Source organism: Oncorhynchus masou, chromosome 10, assembly GCF_036934945.1.
Source record: "Oncorhynchus masou masou isolate Uvic2021 chromosome 10, UVic_Omas_1.1, whole genome shotgun sequence".
Lineage (NCBI taxonomy): Eukaryota > Metazoa > Chordata > Actinopteri > Salmoniformes > Salmonidae > Oncorhynchus > Oncorhynchus masou.
Genome location: NC_088221.1, coordinates 20,730,514 through 20,751,421, shown reverse-complemented (window position 1 = coordinate 20,751,421; position 20,908 = coordinate 20,730,514). Strand labels below are relative to the sequence as shown.

The window sequence follows — 20,908 nt, the reverse complement described above, 5'->3', positions numbered from 1 at the left end:
GGAACACATCGATAACAGCCACACTCAAAGCAGCGTTACCCATGCAGAGCAAGGGGAACAACCACTCCAAGTCTCAGAGCGAGTGACGTTTGAAACACTATTGGCGCGCACCCTGCTAACTAGCTAGCCATTTCACATCGGTTACACCAGCCATTAGGGTGATAGGCTTGAAGTCATAAACAGCGCTGTGCTTGCAAAGAGCTGCTGGCAAAACGCACGAAAGTGCTGTTTGAATGAATGCTTACGAGCCTGCTGGTGCCTACCACCGCTCAGTCAGACTGCTCTAATCAAATCGTAGACTTAGTTATAGCATAATAACACACAGAAATACGATCCATTGGTCATTAATATGGTCGAACCCGGAAAACTATAATTTCAAAAACATAACACGTTCTGTATTTTATCTAACGGGTGGCATCCCTAAGACTAAATATTCCTGTTACATTGTACAACCTTCAATGTTATGTCATAATTACGTAAAATTCTGGCAAATTAGTTTGCAATGAGCCAGGTGGCACAAACTGTTGCATATACCCTGACTCTGCGTGCAATGAACGCAAGAGAAGTGACACAATTTCACCTGGTTAATAATGCATGCTAACCTGGATTTCTTTTAGCCAAAATATGCAGATTTAAAAATATATACCTCTGTGTATTGATTTTAAGAAAGGCATTGGTGTTTATATTTAGGTTCAGTCGTGCAACGATTAGGCTTTTTTCACAAATGCACTTTTTTAAAATCATCCCCCTGCGTTGCATCGATTATATGCAACGTAGAACACGCTAGATAAACGAGTAATATCATCAACCATGTGTTATAACTAGTGATTATGATTGATTGATTGTTTTTTATAAGATAAGTTTAATGCTAGCTAGCAATTTACCTTGGCTTCTACTGCATTCGCGTAACAGGCAGGCTCCTCGTGGAGTGCAATGAGAGGCAGGTGGTTAGAGCATTGGACTAGTTAACCGTAAGGTTGCAAGATTGAATCCCAGAGCTGACAAGGTAAAAATCTGTCGTTCTGCCCCTGAACAAGGCAGTTAACCCACCGTTCCTAGGCCGTCATTGAAAATAAGAATGTGTTCTTGACTGACTTGCCTAGTTAAATAAAGGTGTAAATATAATAATAAACCATCTGCAAAATCGGGGTCCAAAAATACTGATTTCCGATTGTTATGAAAACTTGAAATGGGCCTAATTAATCGGCCATTCCGATTAACTTCTTGGCGCACCCATCCCGCTAGCGGGATCATTTTCGTCAACATCCGCTGAGTTACAGAGCGCCAAATTCAAATTAAATTTCAAAAAATATTACATTTTCATGAAATTACAAGTGCAATATAGCAAAACACAGCTTAGCCTGTTGTTAATCCACCTGGCGTGTCAGATTTCAAAAAAGCTTTACAGCAAAAGCTATCCAAGCGTTTATGTTAGGACATCTCTCAGCAGACAAAACATTACAAACAGCTAGCAGCAAAGTAGATTTGTCACGAAAGTCAGAAAAGCAATAAAATGAATCGCTTACCTTTGATCTTCGGATGTTTGCACTCACAAGACTCCCAGTTACACAATAAATGTTCCTTTTGTTTGATAAAGATTATTTTTATATCCAAAACCCTCCATTTGGTTGGTGCGTTTTGTTCAGAAATCCACACGAAAATTCCAAATGGTATCTGTAAAATCTGTAGAAACATGTCAAACCTTTTTAAATAATCAATCCTCAGGTTGTTTTTACAATAAATAATCAATAATATTTCAACCGGACCGTATCTTTTTCAATAGGAGAGCGCATGCAAAACTCTGCTGGCACCCGGCCATCCACTGACGCAATGTGATCGTTCTCGCTCATTTTTCAGAATAAAAGCCTGAAACTATGTCTGAAGACTGTTCACACCATGTGGAAGCCATAGGGAAAGGAGTCTGTTTGATATCCCTTTTTAAATGGAGGGAAGGTATGCAATGGAATAGAGAGGTTTAAGGAAAAACAGCACTTCCTGATTGGATCTTCTTCAGTTTTTCACCTGCAATATCAGTTCTGTTATACTCACAGACAATATTTTGACAGTTTTGGAAACTTGAGTGTTTTCTATCATAATCTGACAATTATATGCATATTCTATATTCTGGGCCTGCTCTGCAGTGTCAGTGGACGCTGGACATGTTGGGTTAAAGGAGGAGCACATAAACACAGCAATTGCTCCTGCACTGGGATAACAAATCTAATAAATGCAAATGTCGTTTTCATATCAAGTTGGAGGATTTGAATGATTTGAAATGGCTTAGGCAGACTGCTCTCGTTCTATGACATGCTTTGGGCTGAGTGGCGAGGCTATGTCCTGGTGATGATGATAAGCTTGTGTTGCGCGTCCTTCCTATTCACCCAGTGAGGCTCCAGCCTCTAGCACACTGGCCGTTTTCTAGGAGCTACTGTCTCATTTGGCACTCAGCAAAACTGGGTACAAACAAACACACTCACTTCCCTCTTTTGATTTTCTGTGGTTCTAACTATCTGGAAGATTTGTGTGGCCGCTGAAAAACACATCCGTTTACTATGTGTGTCTGGGTCATCCTCTGCCATATACCTGTATCTATTCTATGAGAGGATCAATCATATGGTTCAGTGATATTCAAGCTTGGCGATGGACTTGCGTATTGCTCTTTGTAAATGATTGGATGGCTGTTATTGTTTTGAAGATCCTCTTGCAATCATCGCTATTTCTTGGCATTACAGAAGTTTTTTTTTTTTGGAGACTTGGGCCTAGATTTAGGTGTGGATTTCTGAAAGTTGTGGACCTTCCTTAGGCCACTGTCTAATAGGCTAAGGGGTGTTGAAATGATTCAAATGTAACCTTCCTCTCCCATCTCTCTCCAGGCTGTAAGCTGCTATGACTCTGCCATCCTGAAGGCAGAAGGGAAGGTAGAGCCAGAGATGTTCTGCCAGCTGGGCCACTTCAACCTCCTCCTGCAGGACTATCCAAAAGGTGAACATGCATGCACACACACACACACACACACACACACACACACACACACACACACACACACACACACACACACACACACACACACACACACACACACACACAGCACACAGGGTCCACACCAGACATGAGTTGATTGACAGACATTTGAGTTGATTGACAGATCACATCCTGAATTTAAGCTGTACCAATTTGCTGAAAAATGTCTGAATTGCAGCTGACATTCAGCGAATCAATTTAGGCTACTGCAGACCCTTTAGTTTTGCCCTTAATGTAACATAAATGCTTTTGTAATTGTATGTTTGGCAGAATGTAGTATTTTGACATTGGGATTTAAAGCAGCAGCATCCGCCAGCCAGACTACACGCCTTCGCGCTTAATCTCCACAAACCACGTACAAAAAGACTAGGAAATTATATACTAGACTGTCATGTTTGCATGTGGAGTAGGGATGTAAGAAATGTAAAAATGTTCTTAACGTTTAAACAGCCATTTACTTATTGTTTTTCTGGTTAAAATGATAAGAGAAATCCATAAAATTTAACGTGAATTCACAATGCTTCTGCACTGCTGTCAGCAATGGTTTAGGTCTCACTGTGCGTCCCTTTCAGATGGTTAAGCATTGCACATGTACTACCTTTACTGTACCTCACTTCCACATCTCAAAGTTTGCATTTCCTTTTCATACAGGACTTTGCTGCTGTTGCTTGCCTTCCTTTTCCATTTTTCCAAATTTTAACGTAGTGGTGGAGCGTCGACTCCAAAATGTTTTATTCCTCCACTCCTGGCACGTCTATCGTCTAGTTAGGTTATAACACAGGAAATATGTTTTGTGACCAGTGCACTGTGATTTTAATTTTGTGAAAAAACAAACACTATTTTTTTTCTTCAGTTATGGGTTTTTCTTAGCGTTAAAGATCTCAATTTCATTTAAATGTTCACACCCCTAATGTGGAGTGGTCTGCTCTCTCTGTTGTCACACTTGATTGTCTGAGCATTCTCTCCTCTGCCGTTATGCAATTCCACTGCCATTGTCTGTAGATGGCTCGAGGCTTTCTATGACTAAAAGTCTGACGGAGTTGCCTGAAGATGTCTCTCTAGTATTCTTAACATTTCATTTGTGGTGTCTTCTGGAATGCGTGTTTATTGGGAGTGCTAACTTCAAATAACAGTTTCTTTTAATGCCCTGGACAGAAATTCAGTCCAATATTGCTTGAGGTAGTGGCACCACAAGATTGAATGGAAAGAATCTGTGTAATGGAGATGGTGAAATGTAAACTTATTGTAACCCCATTGTATTTGTCTTCAGTAACTGTTCTCTTTCTCTCTCAGCATTATCTGCATACCAGAGATACTACAGTTTACAGTCGGACTACTGGAAGGTGAGTTGCTACTTAAACAGCATGTATCCAAGTACGTCTAGCTGTTGACTGCTGATGACCCCTGGTTCTCTTGGCATAAAACAACTGTGATGATAATAAAGAATGGAGTTAGACAAGGGCAGCTGTTCTCCAGTAGCTGGGTCACCTCATAGGTCAAACTTGGTGAGACATTTTGACCTAGCCAGGCCAGCCACCAGCTCTGGTGGTGTGGCTTCTCCCTGTTCCCAGTGTGGGTGGATAAGAGATGGATGAATGTTAAAGTTTCAGTCTGCAGTGGTGCCCATTGGAGGGTGAAGTGATGTGTTGGGGGTTTGACAGTGACGGGGGCAGACAGTGTTGGGTTTCACTGCTGCAGAGTTGGGAGAGAGTTGGAGGATCTATCCTGGGCTGGGGTTAGGGAGCTGGGACAGGGGCTGCCTGGGAGAGGGGGCTGGGGTTAGGGAGCCGGGACAGGGGCTGCCTGGGAGAGAGGGCTGGGGTTAGGGAGCCGGGACAGGGGCTGCCTGGGAGAGAGGGCTGGGGTTAGGGAGCCGGGACAGGGGCTGCCTGGGAGAGAGGGCTGGGGTTAGGGAGCCGGGACAGGGGCTGCCTGGGAGAGAGGGCTGGGGTTAGGGAGCCGGGACAGGGGCTGCCTTGGAGAGAGGGCTGGGGTTAGGGAGCCGGGACAGGGGCTGCCTGGGAGAGAGGGCTGGGGTTAGGGAGCTGGGACAGGGGCTGCCTGGGAGAGAGGGTAGGGGTTAGGGAGCTGGGACAGGGGCTGCCTGGGAGAGAGGGCTGGGGTTAGGGGCTAGCTGGGTTCAGGGGCTGCCTGGGAGAGAGGGCTGGGGTTAGGGGCTGTCTGGGAGAGAGGGCTGGGGTTAGGGGGCTGCCTGGGAGAGAGGGCTGGGGTTAGGGGCTGTCTGGGAGAGAGGGCTGGGGTTAGGGGGCTGCCTGGGAGAGAGGGCTGGGGTTAGGGGCTGCCTGGGAGAGAGGGCTGGGGTTAGGGGGCTGCCTGGGAGAGAGGGCTGGGGTTAGGGGGCTGCCTGGGAGAGAGGGCTGGGGGGTTAGGGGCTGTCTGGGAGAGAGGGCTGGGGTTAGGGGCTGACTGGGAGAGAGGGCTGGGGTTAGGGGCTGTCTGGGAGAGAGGGCTGGGGTTAGGGGGCTGCCTGGGAGAGAGGGCTGGGGTTAGGGGCTGTCTGGGAGAGAGGGCTGGGGTTAGGGGCTGTCTGGGAGAGAGGGCTGGGGTTAGGGGCTGTCTGGGAGAGAGGGCTGGGGTTAGGGGCTGCCTGGGAGAGAGGGCTGGGGTTAGGGGCTGCCTGGGAGAGAGGGCTGGGGTTAGGGGCTGCCTGGGAGAGAGGGCTGGGGTTAGGGGCTGCCTGGGAGAGAGGGCTGGGGTTAGGGGCTGTCTGGGAGAGAGGGCTGGGGTTAGGGGCTGCCTGGGAGAGAGGGCTGGGGTTAGGGGCTGCCTGGGAGAGAGGGCTGGGGTTAGGGGCTGTCTGGGAGAGAGGGCTGGGGTTAGGGGCTGTCTGGGAGAGAGGGCTGGGGTTAGGGGCTGCCTGGGAGAGAGGGCTGGGGTTAGGGGCTGCCTGGGAGAGAGGGCTGGGGTTAGGGGCTGCCTGGGAGAGAGGGCTGGGGTTAGGGGCTGCCTGGGAGAGAGGGCTGGGGTTAGGGGCTGCCTGGGAGAGAGGGCTGGGGCTTAAGACCAGCATAAGGAAGGGCTGAAACCGGAGCAGGATGTCAGGTTGAACTAAGAGGGAGAGCAGTCTGGAAGAAATGGTTAAAACATTGACTGAACTTAACTGGGTCTCTCTGTCTCTCATGGGATAGATACAGTTGAAGTCGGAAGTTTACATACACCTTAGCCACACACATTTAAACTCAGTTTTTCACAATTCCTGACATTTAATCCTAGTAAAAAATTCCCTGTCTTAGGACAGTTAGGATCACCACTTTTATTTTAAGAATGTGAACTGTCACAATAATAATAGTAGAGAATAATTTATTTCAGCTTTTATTTCTTTCATCACATTCCCAGTTGGCCAGAAGTTTACATACACTCAATTAGTATTTGGTAGCATTGCCTTTAAATTGTTTAACTTGGGTCAAACTTTTCGAGTAGCCTTCCACAAGCTTCCCACAGTAAGTTGGGTGAATTTTGGCCCAATCCTCCTGCCAGAGCTGATGTAACTGAGCCAGGTTTGTAGGCCTCCTTGCTCGCACATGCTTTTTCAGTTCTGCCCACAGATTTTCTATGGGATTGATGTCAGGGCTTTGTGATGGCTACTCTAACACCGTGACTTTGTTGTCCTTAGCCATTTTGCCACAACCTTGGAAGTATGCTTGGGGTCATTGTCCATTTGGAAGACCCATTTGCGACCAAGCTTTAACTTCCTGACTAATGTCTTGAGATGTTGCTTCAATATATCCACATACTTTTCCTCCCTCATGTAGCCATCTATTTTGTGAAGTGCACCAGTCACTCCAGCAAAGCAGCAAAGCAACCCCACAATACAGCAAAGCAACCCCACAATATGATGCTGACACCCTGTCCTTCACAGTTGGGATGGTGTTCTTCAGCTTGCAAGACTCCCCCTTTTTTCTCCAAATGTAACGATGGTCATTATGGCTAAACAGTTCTATTTTTATTTCATCAGACCAGAGGACATTTCTCCAAAAGTACGATCTTTGTCCCCATGTGCAGTTGCAAACCGTAGTCTGGCTTTTTTATGGCGGGTTTGGAGCAGTGGCTTCTTCCTTGCTGAGCGGCCTTTCAGGATATGTCGATATAGGACTAATTTTACTGTGGATATAGATACTTTTGTACCTGTTTCCTCCAGCATCTTCACAAGGTCCTTTGCTGCTGTTCTGGGATTGATTTGCACTTTTCGCACCAAAGTATGTGCTTCTCTAGGAGACAGAACGCATCTCCTTCCTCAGTGGTATGGTGGCTGCATGGTCCCATGGTGTTTATACTGGCGTACTATTGTTTGTACAGATGAATGTGGTACCGTTTTGGCATTTGGAAATTGCTCCCAAAGATCAACCAGACTTGTGGAGTCTTCAATTTGTTTCTGATGTCTTGGCTGATTTATTTTTATTTTCAAATGATGTCAAGCATAGAGGCACTGAGTTTAAAGGTAGGCCTTGAAATACATCCACAGGTATACCTCCAATTGACTCAAATTATATCAGAAGCTTCTAAAGTCATGACATAATTTTCTTGAATTTTCCAGGCTGTTTAAAGGCAGCCAACTTAGTGTATGTAAACTTCTGATCCACTGGAATTGTGATACAGTGAATTATAAGTTAAAAATTATGTCTGTAAACTATTTTTTTCATGCACAAAGTAGATGTCCTAATCGACTTGCCAAAACTATAGTTTGTTAACAAGAAATTTGTAGAGTGGTTGAAAAACGAGTTTTAATGACTCCAAGTGTACGTAAACTACCGACTTCAAACTGCGCATGAGATGAATGAATGTGTAGCATAGACTAACAGGCTTTCAGAAACATCCTTACTCTGACTTATGCTTCCTCTCTGTTTCTCAACTCACCGATTGTCTCACTCTCACCCTTAAGTCTAGAAAGAGCTGAGAATAGCTGCGTTTTAGAAAACGGGGTTTTCTAAAACCCAGCTGTTCTCAGCTTTTTCTAGACTTAACACTTTTGATGGCTGGTGGAAGCAGAATTAGTTTGTTCCTTCCTTCCTTCCTGTCCTGCTCTCTCCTCAGTCCAAGCTTCATAGATGGTGCAGTGAGTCTTCTCACGCTCTCTCGTGTTTTGGTAGTGAAGCGCTCTGAATGGTGGTGTTATGTGCAGTGTTTTACCTCTGATTGGTATTGAATGTGCAATTGGTTTTCCATTTGATTTGTGTGTTTGTCTGAGTAATAGGTGATGTGGTTAGAGATTTAACACCTCTACCGGTTTCAGTTCTGACTATTACTACAGTTTGTTATATGAAACTGGGCCACAACAGTTACCCCTGAAAGGTGAATTTCAGACTCATTTGAAATTAACCGAAGTATGTATTTGGGCTTCTACTCTACCAGTTACCCTATGGACATACAGTAGAATGCACTTTAATCCTTTCAGTGATGAGGGGGCTACTGTTTCTGTCTCTGTTAACTAAACCATATCTGGTGCAGTAATATAGTGACAGTGTTGAGGTGTGTAGGTTTGTTTCACCAGGTATGTTTCTCTACCTGGGCAGGTGTGACTGGAGCAGCAGATTAACCCCCCACAGACTCCCCACAGGGAACTGGTACAGGGAGATGTTTACGTGTTAGCCATTGACCTTTGAGCCTCTGATACTTTCCAGTGAGATTGCTCAACCAGGACTTAATGTTATTAGGGATCTGGTTGGTTTCATGGTCTATGTTGTTTAAACTTGAGTGAGCAATTAGTGTTGTTCAGTCAGGGCATCTTTAAAAAACTTTAAAAAATAATAAAAAAAAGTGCTCTGGTGCTGTTTCTGCCACTCATTGTTTTCTCCCCCTCTTTCAGAATGCTGCCTTTTTATATGGCCTTGGTATGGTTTACTTCCATTACAACGCATTTCAGTGGTAAGTAGCTGCACATCCTGAGTATTTTCCATTGCACTCTAGTGCATTTTTTTGGCTAGAGACCAGAGACTTATATTTGCTTCACTATTTCAGCATTTAATGGCCTCATGGGCTTTGAAATGAGTCCTGAAATTGTGTGGTAATACAATACATTTGTCTAGCTATTGTATGTTCTTTACTGTGTGTTTGCATTTAACCCATACCTGACTGGTGGGAGTGACTGTTGAGGAATAGGCTACCTGTTATCTTGTCGGAATTACTGTGTCAGTCAAGCATTCAGCCTATCAGTACTGTCATGGTTTTTTATATGACATTTTGTTTTTTGAAGAATGTTGCCATTTACTGCTTCTGCCACTTTTAGGCCAAATATAGCCTAGAACACTGCTTATAGCAAATATAGCCTAGAACACTGCTTTTAGCAAATATAGCCTAGAACACTGCTTATAGCAAATATAGCCTAGAAACACTGCTTATAGCAAATATAGCCTAGAACACTGCTTATAGCAAATATAGCCTAGAACACTGTTTATAGCAAATATAGCCTAGAACACTGCTTTTAGCAAATATAGCATAGAACACTGCTGACAGCAAATATAGCCTAGAACACTGCTGACAGCAAATATAGCCGAGAACACTGCTGACAGCAAATATAGCCGAGAACACTGCTGATAGCAAATATAGCCTAGAACACTGTTTATAGCAAATATAGCCTAGAACACTGTTTATAGCAAATATAGCCTAGAACACTGCTTTTAGCAAATATAGCATAGAACACTGCTGACAGCAAATATAGCCTAGAACACTGCTGACAGCAAATATAGCCGAGAACACTGCTGACAGCAAATATAGCCGAGAACACTGCTGATAGCAAATATAGCCGAGAACACTGCTGATAGCAAATATAGCCTAGAACACTGCTGACAGCAAATATAGCCTCGAACACTGCTGACAGCAAATATAGCCTAGAACACTGCTGACAGCAAATATAGCCTAGAACACTGCTGACAGCAAATATAGCCTCGAACACTGCTGATAGCAAATATAGCCTCGAACACTGCTGACAGCAAATATAGCCTCGAACACTGCTGACAGCAAATATAGCCTCGAACACTGCTGACAACAAATATAGCCTCGAACACTGCTGACAGCAAATATAGAATGAGCCAACTTTTAAAATATGCAGTGAGACAAAAGCCTGTTGGTGCTTCAGGGGATTTGGGATGACGAACTTTGGTGACAGTTCAGGGAAAGGAAATCCTTCACTCTATACAGTCGTGGCCAAACGTTTTGAGAATGACACAGATATACATTTTCACAAAGTCTGCTGCCTCAGTTTGTATGATGACAATTTGCATATACTCCTGAATGTTATGAAGAGTGATCAGATTAATTGCAAAGTCCCTCTTTGCAAATGAACTGAATCCCCAAAAACATTTCCACTGCATTTCAGCCCTGCCACAAAAGGACCAGCTGACATCATGTCAGTGATTCTCTCGTTAACACAGGTGTGAGTGTTGACAAGGACAAGGCTGGAGATCACTCTGTCATGCTGATTGAGTTCGAATAACAGACTGGAAGCTTCAAAAGGAGTGTGGTGCTTGGAATCATTGTTCTTCCGTTGTCAACCATGGTTACCTGCAAGGGAAACATGTGCCGTCATCATTGCTTTGCACAAAAAGGGCTTCACAGGCAAGGATATTGCTGATAGTAAGATTGCACCAACATCAACCATTTATCGGATCATCAAGAACTTCATGGAGAGCGGTTCAATCGTTGTGAAGAAAGCTTCACGGCATCCAAGAAAGTCCAGCAAGCGACAGAACCGTCTCCTAAAGTTGATTCAGCTGCGGGATCGGGGCACCACCAAGTACAGAGCTTGCTCAGGAGTGGCAGCAGGCAGGTGTGAGTGCATCTGCACACACAGTGAGGCGAAGACTTTTGGAGGACGGCCTGGTGTCAAGAAGGGCAGCAAAGAAGCCACTTCTCTCCAAGAAAAACATCAGGGACAGACTGATATTCTGCAAAAGGTACAGGGATTGGACCGTTGAGGACTGGGGTAAAGCAATTTTCTCTGATGAATCCCCTTTCCGATTGTTTGGGGCAATCGGAAAGGTGAGCGCTACCATCAGTCCTGTGTCATGCCAATAGTAAAGCATCTTGAGGTCATTCATGTGTGGGGTTGCTTCTCAGCCAAGGGAATGGGCTCACTCACAATTTTGCCTAAGAACACAGCCATGAATAATGAATGGTACCAACACATCCTCCGAGAGCAACTTCTCCCAACCATCCAGGAACAGTTTGGTGATGAACAACGCCTGTTCCAGCATGATGGAGCACCTTGTCATAAGGCAAAAGTGATAACTAAGTGGCTCGTGGAACAAAACATTGACAAACAAAAACCTACCAACTCTGACAAACTCCAAGCATTGATTACGCAAGAATGGGCTGCCATCAGTCAGGATGTGGCCCAGAAGTTAATTGACAGGATGCCAGGGCGGATTGCAGAGGTCTTGAAAAATATTGCAAATATTGACTCTTTGAATCAACTTCATGTAATTGTCAATCAAAGCATTTGACACTTATGAAATGCTTGAAATTATACTTCAGTATTCCATAGTAACATCTGACAAAAATATCTAAATACACTGAAGCAGCAAACGTTGTGGAAATTAATATTTGTGTCATTCACAAAACTTTTGGCCACGACTGTACATGCTCAGGTTATAGTCATGAAAGGTTAAAGTATGGGGAGAGGAAGAGGATGTAGTGTGATATGCTCTGTTGTGTGTGGCTGGGTGTATTTCTCTGCAAACTAACACACTCACATGTGCACACACACATGTCCATAAAATTCTTTCAGTTTAAACTAGAGATATCAGTTTGGCATTGATGCGTCTCAATCCGCCAGTGTCGCGGATTCACACAAACATGATGGTGTTCTCCGTTTTGTTCTATGCGCACAGAAGTCACGGGACTTGTCTGAAGTTTACCGGTAAAATAAAAGAATGAAAGTATGAATGTAGTTTTGTGCCTACCCCCCAAAAATAGGTTTAATGTGTGTGTGAAATACATACATACATACATACATACATACATACATACATACATACATACATACATACATACATACATACATACATACATACATACATACATACATACATACATACATACATACATACATACATACATACATACATACATACATACATACATACATACATACATACATACATACATACATACATACATACATACATACATACATACATACATACATACATACATACATACATACATACATACATACATACATACACACAGTCTTGACAGGGGTGGCTTTGTTTTGATGCTGTCGACACTGCAGTGGGTGCTCTGTGTGTGTAATCCAGTTCACGGCCATCGTTGTCTCTCACTGTTTTCTCCCACTGCTAAAGCTGGTATTTAACCCCCCAAAGTCGATTTGAATATAAGTTTCATAACAAGAAAATGTCCATAAAATTCTTTCAGTTTAAACTAGAGATATCAGTTTGGCATTGGATGCGTCTCAATCCGCCAGTGTCGCACTTCACATCTGCAGGTGAAAGGTCTTTTCACGAAAACGTCTGTCGCGTCCAAATGGTTTGACCTACGAACAACCACTCTTTGGAACGGGGAGATTCACACAAACATGATGGTGTTCTCCGTTTTGTTCTATGCGCACAGAAGTCACGGGACTTGTCTGAAGTTTACCGGTAAAATAAAAGAATGAAAGTATGAATGTAGTTTTGTGCCTACCCCCCCAAAATAGGTTTAATGTGTGTGTGTGTGTGTGAAATACTTACATACATACATACATACATACATACATACATACATACATACATACATACATACATACATACATACATACATACATACATACATACATACATACATACATACATACATACATACATACATATATTTGGAAAGTATTCAAACCCCTTGAATTTTTCCACATTTTGTTACATTACATCCTTATTCTTAAATTGATTAAATCAAAAAAGTTCATAAATCTACACGCATACCCCATAATGACAAAGCGAAAACATGTTTTTAGAAATGGTAAAAAATAAAAAGATTTCCATAAGTATTCAGACCCTTTGCTGTGAAACTTGAATTTGACCTCGGGTGCATCCTGTTTCCATTGATTATCCTTGATGTTTCTACACCTGTGTTAAATTAAATTGATTGGACATGATTTGGAAAGGCACACACCTGTCTATGTAAGGTCCCACAGTTGACCGTGCATGTCAGCAAAAAGTCATGAGGTCGAAGGAATTATCCGTAGAGCTCTTGACACAGGATTGTGTCGAGGCACAGATCTGGGGAAGGGTACCCAAACATTTCTGCAGCATTGAAGGTCCCCAAGAACACAGTGGCCTCCATCATTCTTAAATGGAAGAAGTTTGGCACCACTTAGACTCTTCTTAGAGCTGGCCGCCCGGCCAAACTGAGTAATCGGGGGAGAAGGGCCTTTGTCAGGGAGGTGATCAAGAACCTGATGGTCACTCTGACAGAGCTCCAGAGTACCTCTGTGGAGATGAGAGAACCTTCCAGAAGGACAACCATCTCTGCAGCACTCCACCAATCAGGCATTTATTGTAGAGTGGCCAGACAGAAGCCAATCCTCAGTAAAAGGCACATGACAGACGCTTGGAGTTTGCCAAAGGGCACCTAAAGACTCTCAGACCATGAGAAACAAGATTCTCTGGTCTGATAAAAGCAAGATTGAACACTTTGATCTGAATTCCAAGCTTCACGTCTGGAGGAAATCTGGCACCATCCCAACAGTGAAACATGGTGGCAGCATCATGGTTTGGGGATGTTTTTCAGCGGAAGGGACTGGGAGACTAGTCAGAATTGAGGCAAAGATGAATGGAGCAAAGTACAGAGAGATCCTTGATGAAAACCTGCTCTAAAGCTCTCAGGATCTCAGACATGGGTGAAGGTTCACCTTCCAACAGTACAACGACCCTAAGCACATAGCCAAGACAACGCAGGAGTGGCTTCGGGACACGTCTCTGAATGTTCTTGAGTGGCCAAGCCAGAGCCTGGACATCTCTGGAGAGACCTGAAAATAGCTGTGCAGCGACGGTCTCCATCCAACCTGCCAGGGCTTGAGAGGATCTGCAGAGAAGAATGGGAGAAACTCCCCAAATACAGGTGTGCCAAGCTTGTAGCGTTATATCCAAGAAGACTCAAGGCTGTAATTGCTGCCAAAGGTGCTTCGACAAAGTACTGAGTAAAGGGTCTGAATACTTATGTAAATGTGATTTCAGTCATTTTGTTTTGAATAAATTATTAGTATTGTGTGTAGATTGATTAGGGAAAAATAATTTAGTCAATTTTAGAAGAAGGCTGTAACGTAACAAAATGTGGGAAAAGTTCTCTCTCTGTGTGTGTGTGTGGTCAAATGTTTGGACACCTACCTAAGGGGTTCTCTTTATTTTTACTATTTTCTACATTGTAGAATAGTGAAGACATCAACACAATGAAATAACACATGCAATCATTTTGTAACCAGAAAAGGGTCAAACAAATCAAAATATGTTTTATATTTGAGATTCTTCAAATAGCCACCCTTTGCCTTGATGACAGCTTTGCACACTCTTGGCATTTTCTCAACCAGCTTCACCTGGATGCTTTTCCAACAGTCTTGAAGGAGTTACAGAAATGCACATGCAGAGATCATCCGTTCACCCACACCGCATCTCACAAATACACGGCGGTTGGAACCAAAAATCTCCAATTTGGAGTCTAGACCAGAGGAAATGTGTCCTTTGGTCTAATGTCCATTGCTTGTGTTTCTTGGCCCAAGCAAGTCTCTTCTTCTTATTGGTGTCTTTTAGTAATGGTTTCTCTGAACAGTTGATGTTGAGATGTCTGTTACTTGAACTCTGTGTAGCATTCATTTGGGCTCCAATTTCTGAGGCTGGTATCTCCAATGAAGTTATCCTCTGCAGCAGAGATAACCCTGGGTGTTCCTTTACTGTGATGGTCCTCACGAGAGCCAATTTCATCATATGATGATTTTTCAACCGCACTTTTCTGGATTGACTGACCTACATGTCTTAAAGTAATGATGGACTGTCGTTTCTCTTTGCTTATTTGAGTTGTTCTTGCCATTATATGGGCTTGGTCTTTTACCAAGTAGGGCTATCTTCTGTATACCACCCCTACCTTGTCACAACACAACAGATTGACTCAAATGCATTAAGAAGGAAAGAAATTCCACAAATAAACTTTTAACAGGCACACCTGTTAATTTAAATGCATTTCAGGTGACTACCTCATGAAGCTTGGTTGAGAGAATGCCAAGATAGTGCAAAGCTATTATCAAGGCAAAAGGTGGCTACTTTGAAAAATCTCAAATATATTTTGATTTAACACTTTTGCTTACTACATGATTCCATGTGTGTTATTTCATAGTTTTGATGTCTTCACTATTATACAATGTAGAAAATAGTAAAAATAAAAACTCTTGAATGGGTAGGTGTTCTAAAACTTAACTATAGTGTGTGTGTGTAACGGTTTTCCTCCTCTGAGGAGGAGTATGAAAGATCAGACCAATGCGCAACGTGGTAAGTGTCCATATTTTAAAGAAATATAACCGAACACAAAAGAACAAGAGAAATAAATGAAAACCGAAACAGTTCTGTATGGTCAGACACAGAAAACTACCCACAAACCACAGTGGGAAAACAGGCTGCCTAAGTATGGTTCTCAATCAGAGACAACGGTCGACAGCTGCCTCTGATTGGGAACCATACCAGGCCAAACGCATAAATACAAAACCTAGAATACACAACATAGAATGCCCAATCCAACTCACGCCTTGACCAAACTAAAACGGAGACATAAAAAAGGAACTAAGGTCAGGACGTGACAGTGTGTGTGTGTGTATATATAAAAGGTGCGGACTCCGGAAGCAAAATCTAAACCCATAGGGGAGGGTCTGGGTGGGCATCTGTCCACGGTGGTGGCTCTGGCGCGGGATGTGGACCCCACTCCATCAGTCTTGGCCCACTTAAGTGGCGCCTTTGGAGCGGCGACCCTCGCCGCCGACCTCGGACTGTGGACCCTTGCAGCGGGCCCCGAATAGGCGGGCGACTCCTGCTGTGCCGGAGTGACGGGCGACTCCGGACAGACGGGCAGCTCTGGACAGACAGGAGAACCTGGAGGGAGGAGACAGGACCCACCAGGCTGGGGAGACCTACAGGAGGCCTGGTGCGTGGATGAGGCACTGGATGGACCGGGCTGTGTGGGAGCACTGGAGCTCTGGTGCGCAGCCGTGGTACCATTCCTCCAGGCTGGATGACCACTTTACCCCGGACCCTCCAGAGTGCAGGCACAGGTTGGGGCGGGCTGTGGGTGAGCACTGGAGATCTGGTGTATACCACTCGCACCTCTCCCTTAGGCTCAATGCCCACATTCGCCAGGCACATGCGAAGCGCAGGCATAGGACGCACTGCACCCTCCCAGCGCTCCGGAGACACAGCACGCAGAGCCGGCGCAGGATACCCTGGGCCGAAACGGAGTACCGGAGACCAAACAAGCTGGGCCGGCACAATACGCCCTGGCTGGATGCCCACTCTCGCATGGCATTTGCGGGGGGCTGGCCTATAGTGCACCGGACTATGAGCGCGCACTGGCGACACCTTGCGCTTGACCGCATAACATGGTGCTTGACCAGTTGGCTCAGGTCTATTGCCTGACTCCGCCAGTCTCCCGGTTTGCCCCCCAACATTTTTTGGGGAGGGCTGCCTCTATTGCCTGTTGCACTGCCTTACCTCATATCGCCGCCGCAGAGCTCTCGCTGCCTCCAGTTCTTCCTTGGTGCGACGATATTCCCCAGCCTGTGCCCAGGGTCCCTTGCCTTCTAGTATCTCCTCCCAAGTCCAGGATTCCAGAACCCTCTGCTCCAGGTTACCACACTGCTTGGTCCTTTTTTGGTGGGTAGTTCTGTGTAACGGTTTTCCTCCTCTTCTGGGGAGGAGTAGGAAAGATCGGACCAATGCGCAGCGTGGCAAGTATACATATTTTAATGAAATATAACCGAACACTGAATACAAAAGAACAAGATAATAAATTAAAATCGAAACAATTCTGTATGGTAAAACACAGACACAGAAAACAACTACCCACAAACCATAGTGGGAAAACAGGCTGCCTAAGTATGGTTCTCAATCAGAGACAACGATCGACAGCTGCCTCTGATTGGGAACCATACCAGGCCAAACACAGAAATACAAAACCTAGAATACACAACATAGAATGCTCACGCCCTGACCAAACTAAAACGGAGACATAAAAAAGGAACTAAGGTCAGGGCGTGAGTTGGGGTGGGCATTCTATGTTGTGTATTCTAGGTTTTGTATGTCTGTGTTTGGCCCTGACCAAACTAAAACGGAGACATAAAAAAGGAACTAAGGTCAGGGCGTGAGTGTGTGTGTGTGTGTGTGAGAGTGTGAGATCCGGTGCTCCGGAGATATATATTTTTAAATTATTTTTATTTAACTTGGCAATTCAGTTAAAAGAACAAATTTCTATTTACATTGACGGCGTAACCCAGATGACGCTGGGCAAATTGTGCCCGCCCTATTTGACTCTCAATCACGGCCGGATGTGATACAGCCTGGATTCGAACCAGGGACTGTAGTGATGCCTCTTGCACTGAGATGCAGTGCCTTAAACCACTGCGCCCGGGAGCCCATATATATATAAATATATTTAATCCTAGATTTATGACAGACATTTCAAAACCTTGTTTCTTACGACTTTTTTTCTTTTGCTGTCCTTTTTGCCATTTATGAATGTGTTATTCAATGTGTTCTATGGCTTTAGTTATAATGGCCCAAAATCTATATTTTATCCCAATCTTTAAATTTTTTATTATACCTAAAGTTAACTTAAAATTCCAAATCAGATAGCTAAATTATCCATAGTATGACCCTTTTTAAAAACAATTCCAGATGTCAGTTTAGCACCCCCCTCCCCAACATCTTAGAACAAGGAATTAAAACGATGGTTTTGGAGCGAGAGAATGTACACTGTTTTTTTTTTTCATTTTCAAGCAGCTAGTAGAAGAGGTGCCACTATATAAATTACTAACTGAATAATTCAAATCTCAAAAGTGATTTCCTACATTGCACCAGAGGAGTAGTAACTAAATACCCTCCCTCCCCATATACCTGTGATGGGGAATGTATTACTGTACTTGGGTCCTTGTTGAGTAAGTGCTTTGCTGAGGCTGTGTAGTGCTGCTAGGTGTCTGTGGCATTGCCTGATATTGACTACTGTAGGTCCCCTTTCTCCCTGTCTAGGCCAGTGCAGCCCCCCTCCTCAGAGGCCCAGGCAGGACAGAGAAGGTAGGCCCCCTCTATTAGTTTCCATAGGGAGTAATACTGCGAGGATGTGTCTTTGATGCAACTGGCTGTCATCTTGAATCTAAATGTTGTCTAGGCAGTCATTATGCATCTACGTGTTAGTTGTTTTTATCAAGAATAATGCAGCTAATGTTACTGCCATGATTAGGAGCCATATTGGATCTAAATGTTATAAAGCCAACAGTCAAGCCATCCGATCAGGCCATTTTTGTTTTGCTTTTCTCCAAAAAGTGTTATTGGTAATGGGTAATGCACTGGCTGCCTGAGTTTTAGATCTAAGGTTCTTCTATTGGGTTTTTAAATACAAGTCAGACATGCTTTTAAGTTATGTACCCAGTAGGTCCCTCAAGTCCTCTGGCACTGGCCTTTTCACAATCCCAAAGCCTAGGACTAAGAGGCATGGAGAGGCATAGCCTGCCAGAGAACCTGAGCAGGGCTGAAACTGTGATCTTAAAACACATCTTTTTAGCTTTACTTTTCCTTAGTGTTTTTTAGTTTGTCCTTCTTCTTCTTTTCTCTTATGTTTGTTGCGTAGTAAAAATGTCATTTATTTTCATTGTTTAAATGTTTTTTTCGCCTGTAAAGCACATTGCGTTGCATCCTACATCTGAAGTGTGCTGTATAAATATAGCTTGATTTAATGATTGCATTGGGGAGCCATCCATTAGCAATGTATACCACGAGCATGATGAGATGCTTAGGCCTTATTAAAAAGAAATGTGTTTTGCATCGGTCAACTCCAGCCATTCCATTAGCTTGTGAGGCATTCATCTACAACAGTAAATAGATACTTGCACACTTTTGAGTGCTCCATTGTTTTAAGTGCAACCTTTTTGACCAGGAGATCTTTTTCAGTTTGGATAGGTGTACACAAGCTAGCCAACACCAACCCTAGTTCTGGTCCTTGCACCACCCTTTCTTCTCCCCTTCCTTGACCTTGAGTGCCTCCAGTGCTGTCAGCCTCCCAAGTTTACATACACGGCATGACCAAAAGTATGTGGACACCTGCTTGTCGAACATCACATTCCAAAATCATGGTCATTAATATAGAGTTGGTTCCCTCCTTTGCTGCTATAACAGCCTCCATTCCTTCTTGGAAGGCTTTCCAGTAGATATTGGAACATTGTACAAGGTATAAATCTGTCGTTCTGCCCTTGAACAGGCAGTTAACCCACTGTTCCTAGGCCGTCATTGAAAATAAGAATTTGTTCTTAACTGACTTGCCTAGTTAAATAAAGGTAAAATAAAAAAGTAAAATAAATAATAAATGGTCATGCTGAAACAGAAAAGGGTCTTCCCCAGGCTTGTATGCGGTTTCTTGACCACGAAGCTCCCGACAAACAGTTGTACTGACGTTGCTTCCAGTGTTGCAGTTCCAGTGACGATTTTTACGGGCTACCTGCTTCAGCATTTGGCGGTACCGTTCCATGAGCTTGTGTGGCCTACCTCTTCGTGTCTGAGCCGTTGCTGCTCCTAGACATTTTCACTTAACAATAACAGCACTTACAGTTGACCAGCAGCTCTAGCAGGGAGAAATTTTATCAATTGACTTGTTAGAAATCACTGAGCAGTACCAGTCAAACACAATTGGCATTCTCTCATCCAGCTTCAAGAGGAATGCTTTTCCAACAGACTTGAAGGAGTTCCCACATGCTGAGCACTGCTTTTCCTTCACTCTGCGGTCCGACTCATCCCAAACCATCTCAAATTGGTTGAGGTCGGGGGATTGTGGAGGCCAGGTCATCTGTTGCAGCATGCCATCACTCTCCTTTGTCAATAGCCCTTACACAACCTGGAGGTGTGTTTTGGGTCATTGTCCTGTTGAAAAACAAATGACAGTCGCACGTAGTGCTAACCAGATGGGATGGGGTATTGCTGCAGAATGCTGTGGTAGCCATGCTGGTTAAGTGTTCCTTGAATTCTAAATAAATCACTGATGGTGTCACCAACAAATCACCCCTACACCATCACACCACCACCTCCATCCTTCATGGTGGGAACCACACATGCAGAGATCATCCGTTCACCTCTCTGCGTCTCACAAAGACACGGCGGTTGGAACCAAAAGTCGCAAATTTCGACTCATCAGACCAAAGGACAGATTTCCACCGTAACTAATGCCCATTGCTTGTGTTTCTTGGCCCAAGCAAGTCTCTTCTTCTTATTGGTGTCCTTTTAGTAGTGGTTTCTTTGTAGAAATTCAGCTATGAAGACCTGATTCACGCAGTCTCTTCTGAACAGTTGATGTGGAGAACTCTGAAGTTTTTTTGGGGCTGCAATCTGAGGCCAGTAACTCTAATGAACTTATCCTCTGCAGCAGAGGTAACTTTGGGTTTTCCTGTCCTGTGGCGGTCCGCATGAGAGCCAGTTTCATCATGGCGCTTGATGTTTTTTTCGAATGCATTTGAAGAAACTTTCAAAGTTATTGACCTTTTCTGGATTGACTGACCTTCATGTCTTAAAATAGTGATGGACTGTCATTTCTCTATGCTTATTTGAGCTGTTCTTGCCATAATACGGACTTGGTCTTTTACCAAATAGGGATATCTTCTGTATACCCACTTTGTCACAACACAACTGATTGGCTCAAATGA

General features: G+C 44.0%; 1 protein-coding gene across 1 annotated transcript in view; it reads left to right on the top strand.

Moving 5' to 3' along the window:
* kdm6a (lysine (K)-specific demethylase 6A) overlaps window positions 1-20,908 on the top strand; it is a 93,914-nt gene that overhangs the window by 9,167 nt on the left and 63,839 nt on the right. Inside the window, 4 exon segments of the mRNA XM_064976161.1 lie at window positions 2,874-2,982; window positions 4,315-4,364; window positions 8,846-8,904; window positions 18,231-18,296. Of these exon segments, the coding sequence (XP_064832233.1) occupies window positions 2,874-2,982; window positions 4,315-4,364; window positions 8,846-8,904; window positions 18,231-18,296 (284 nt within the window).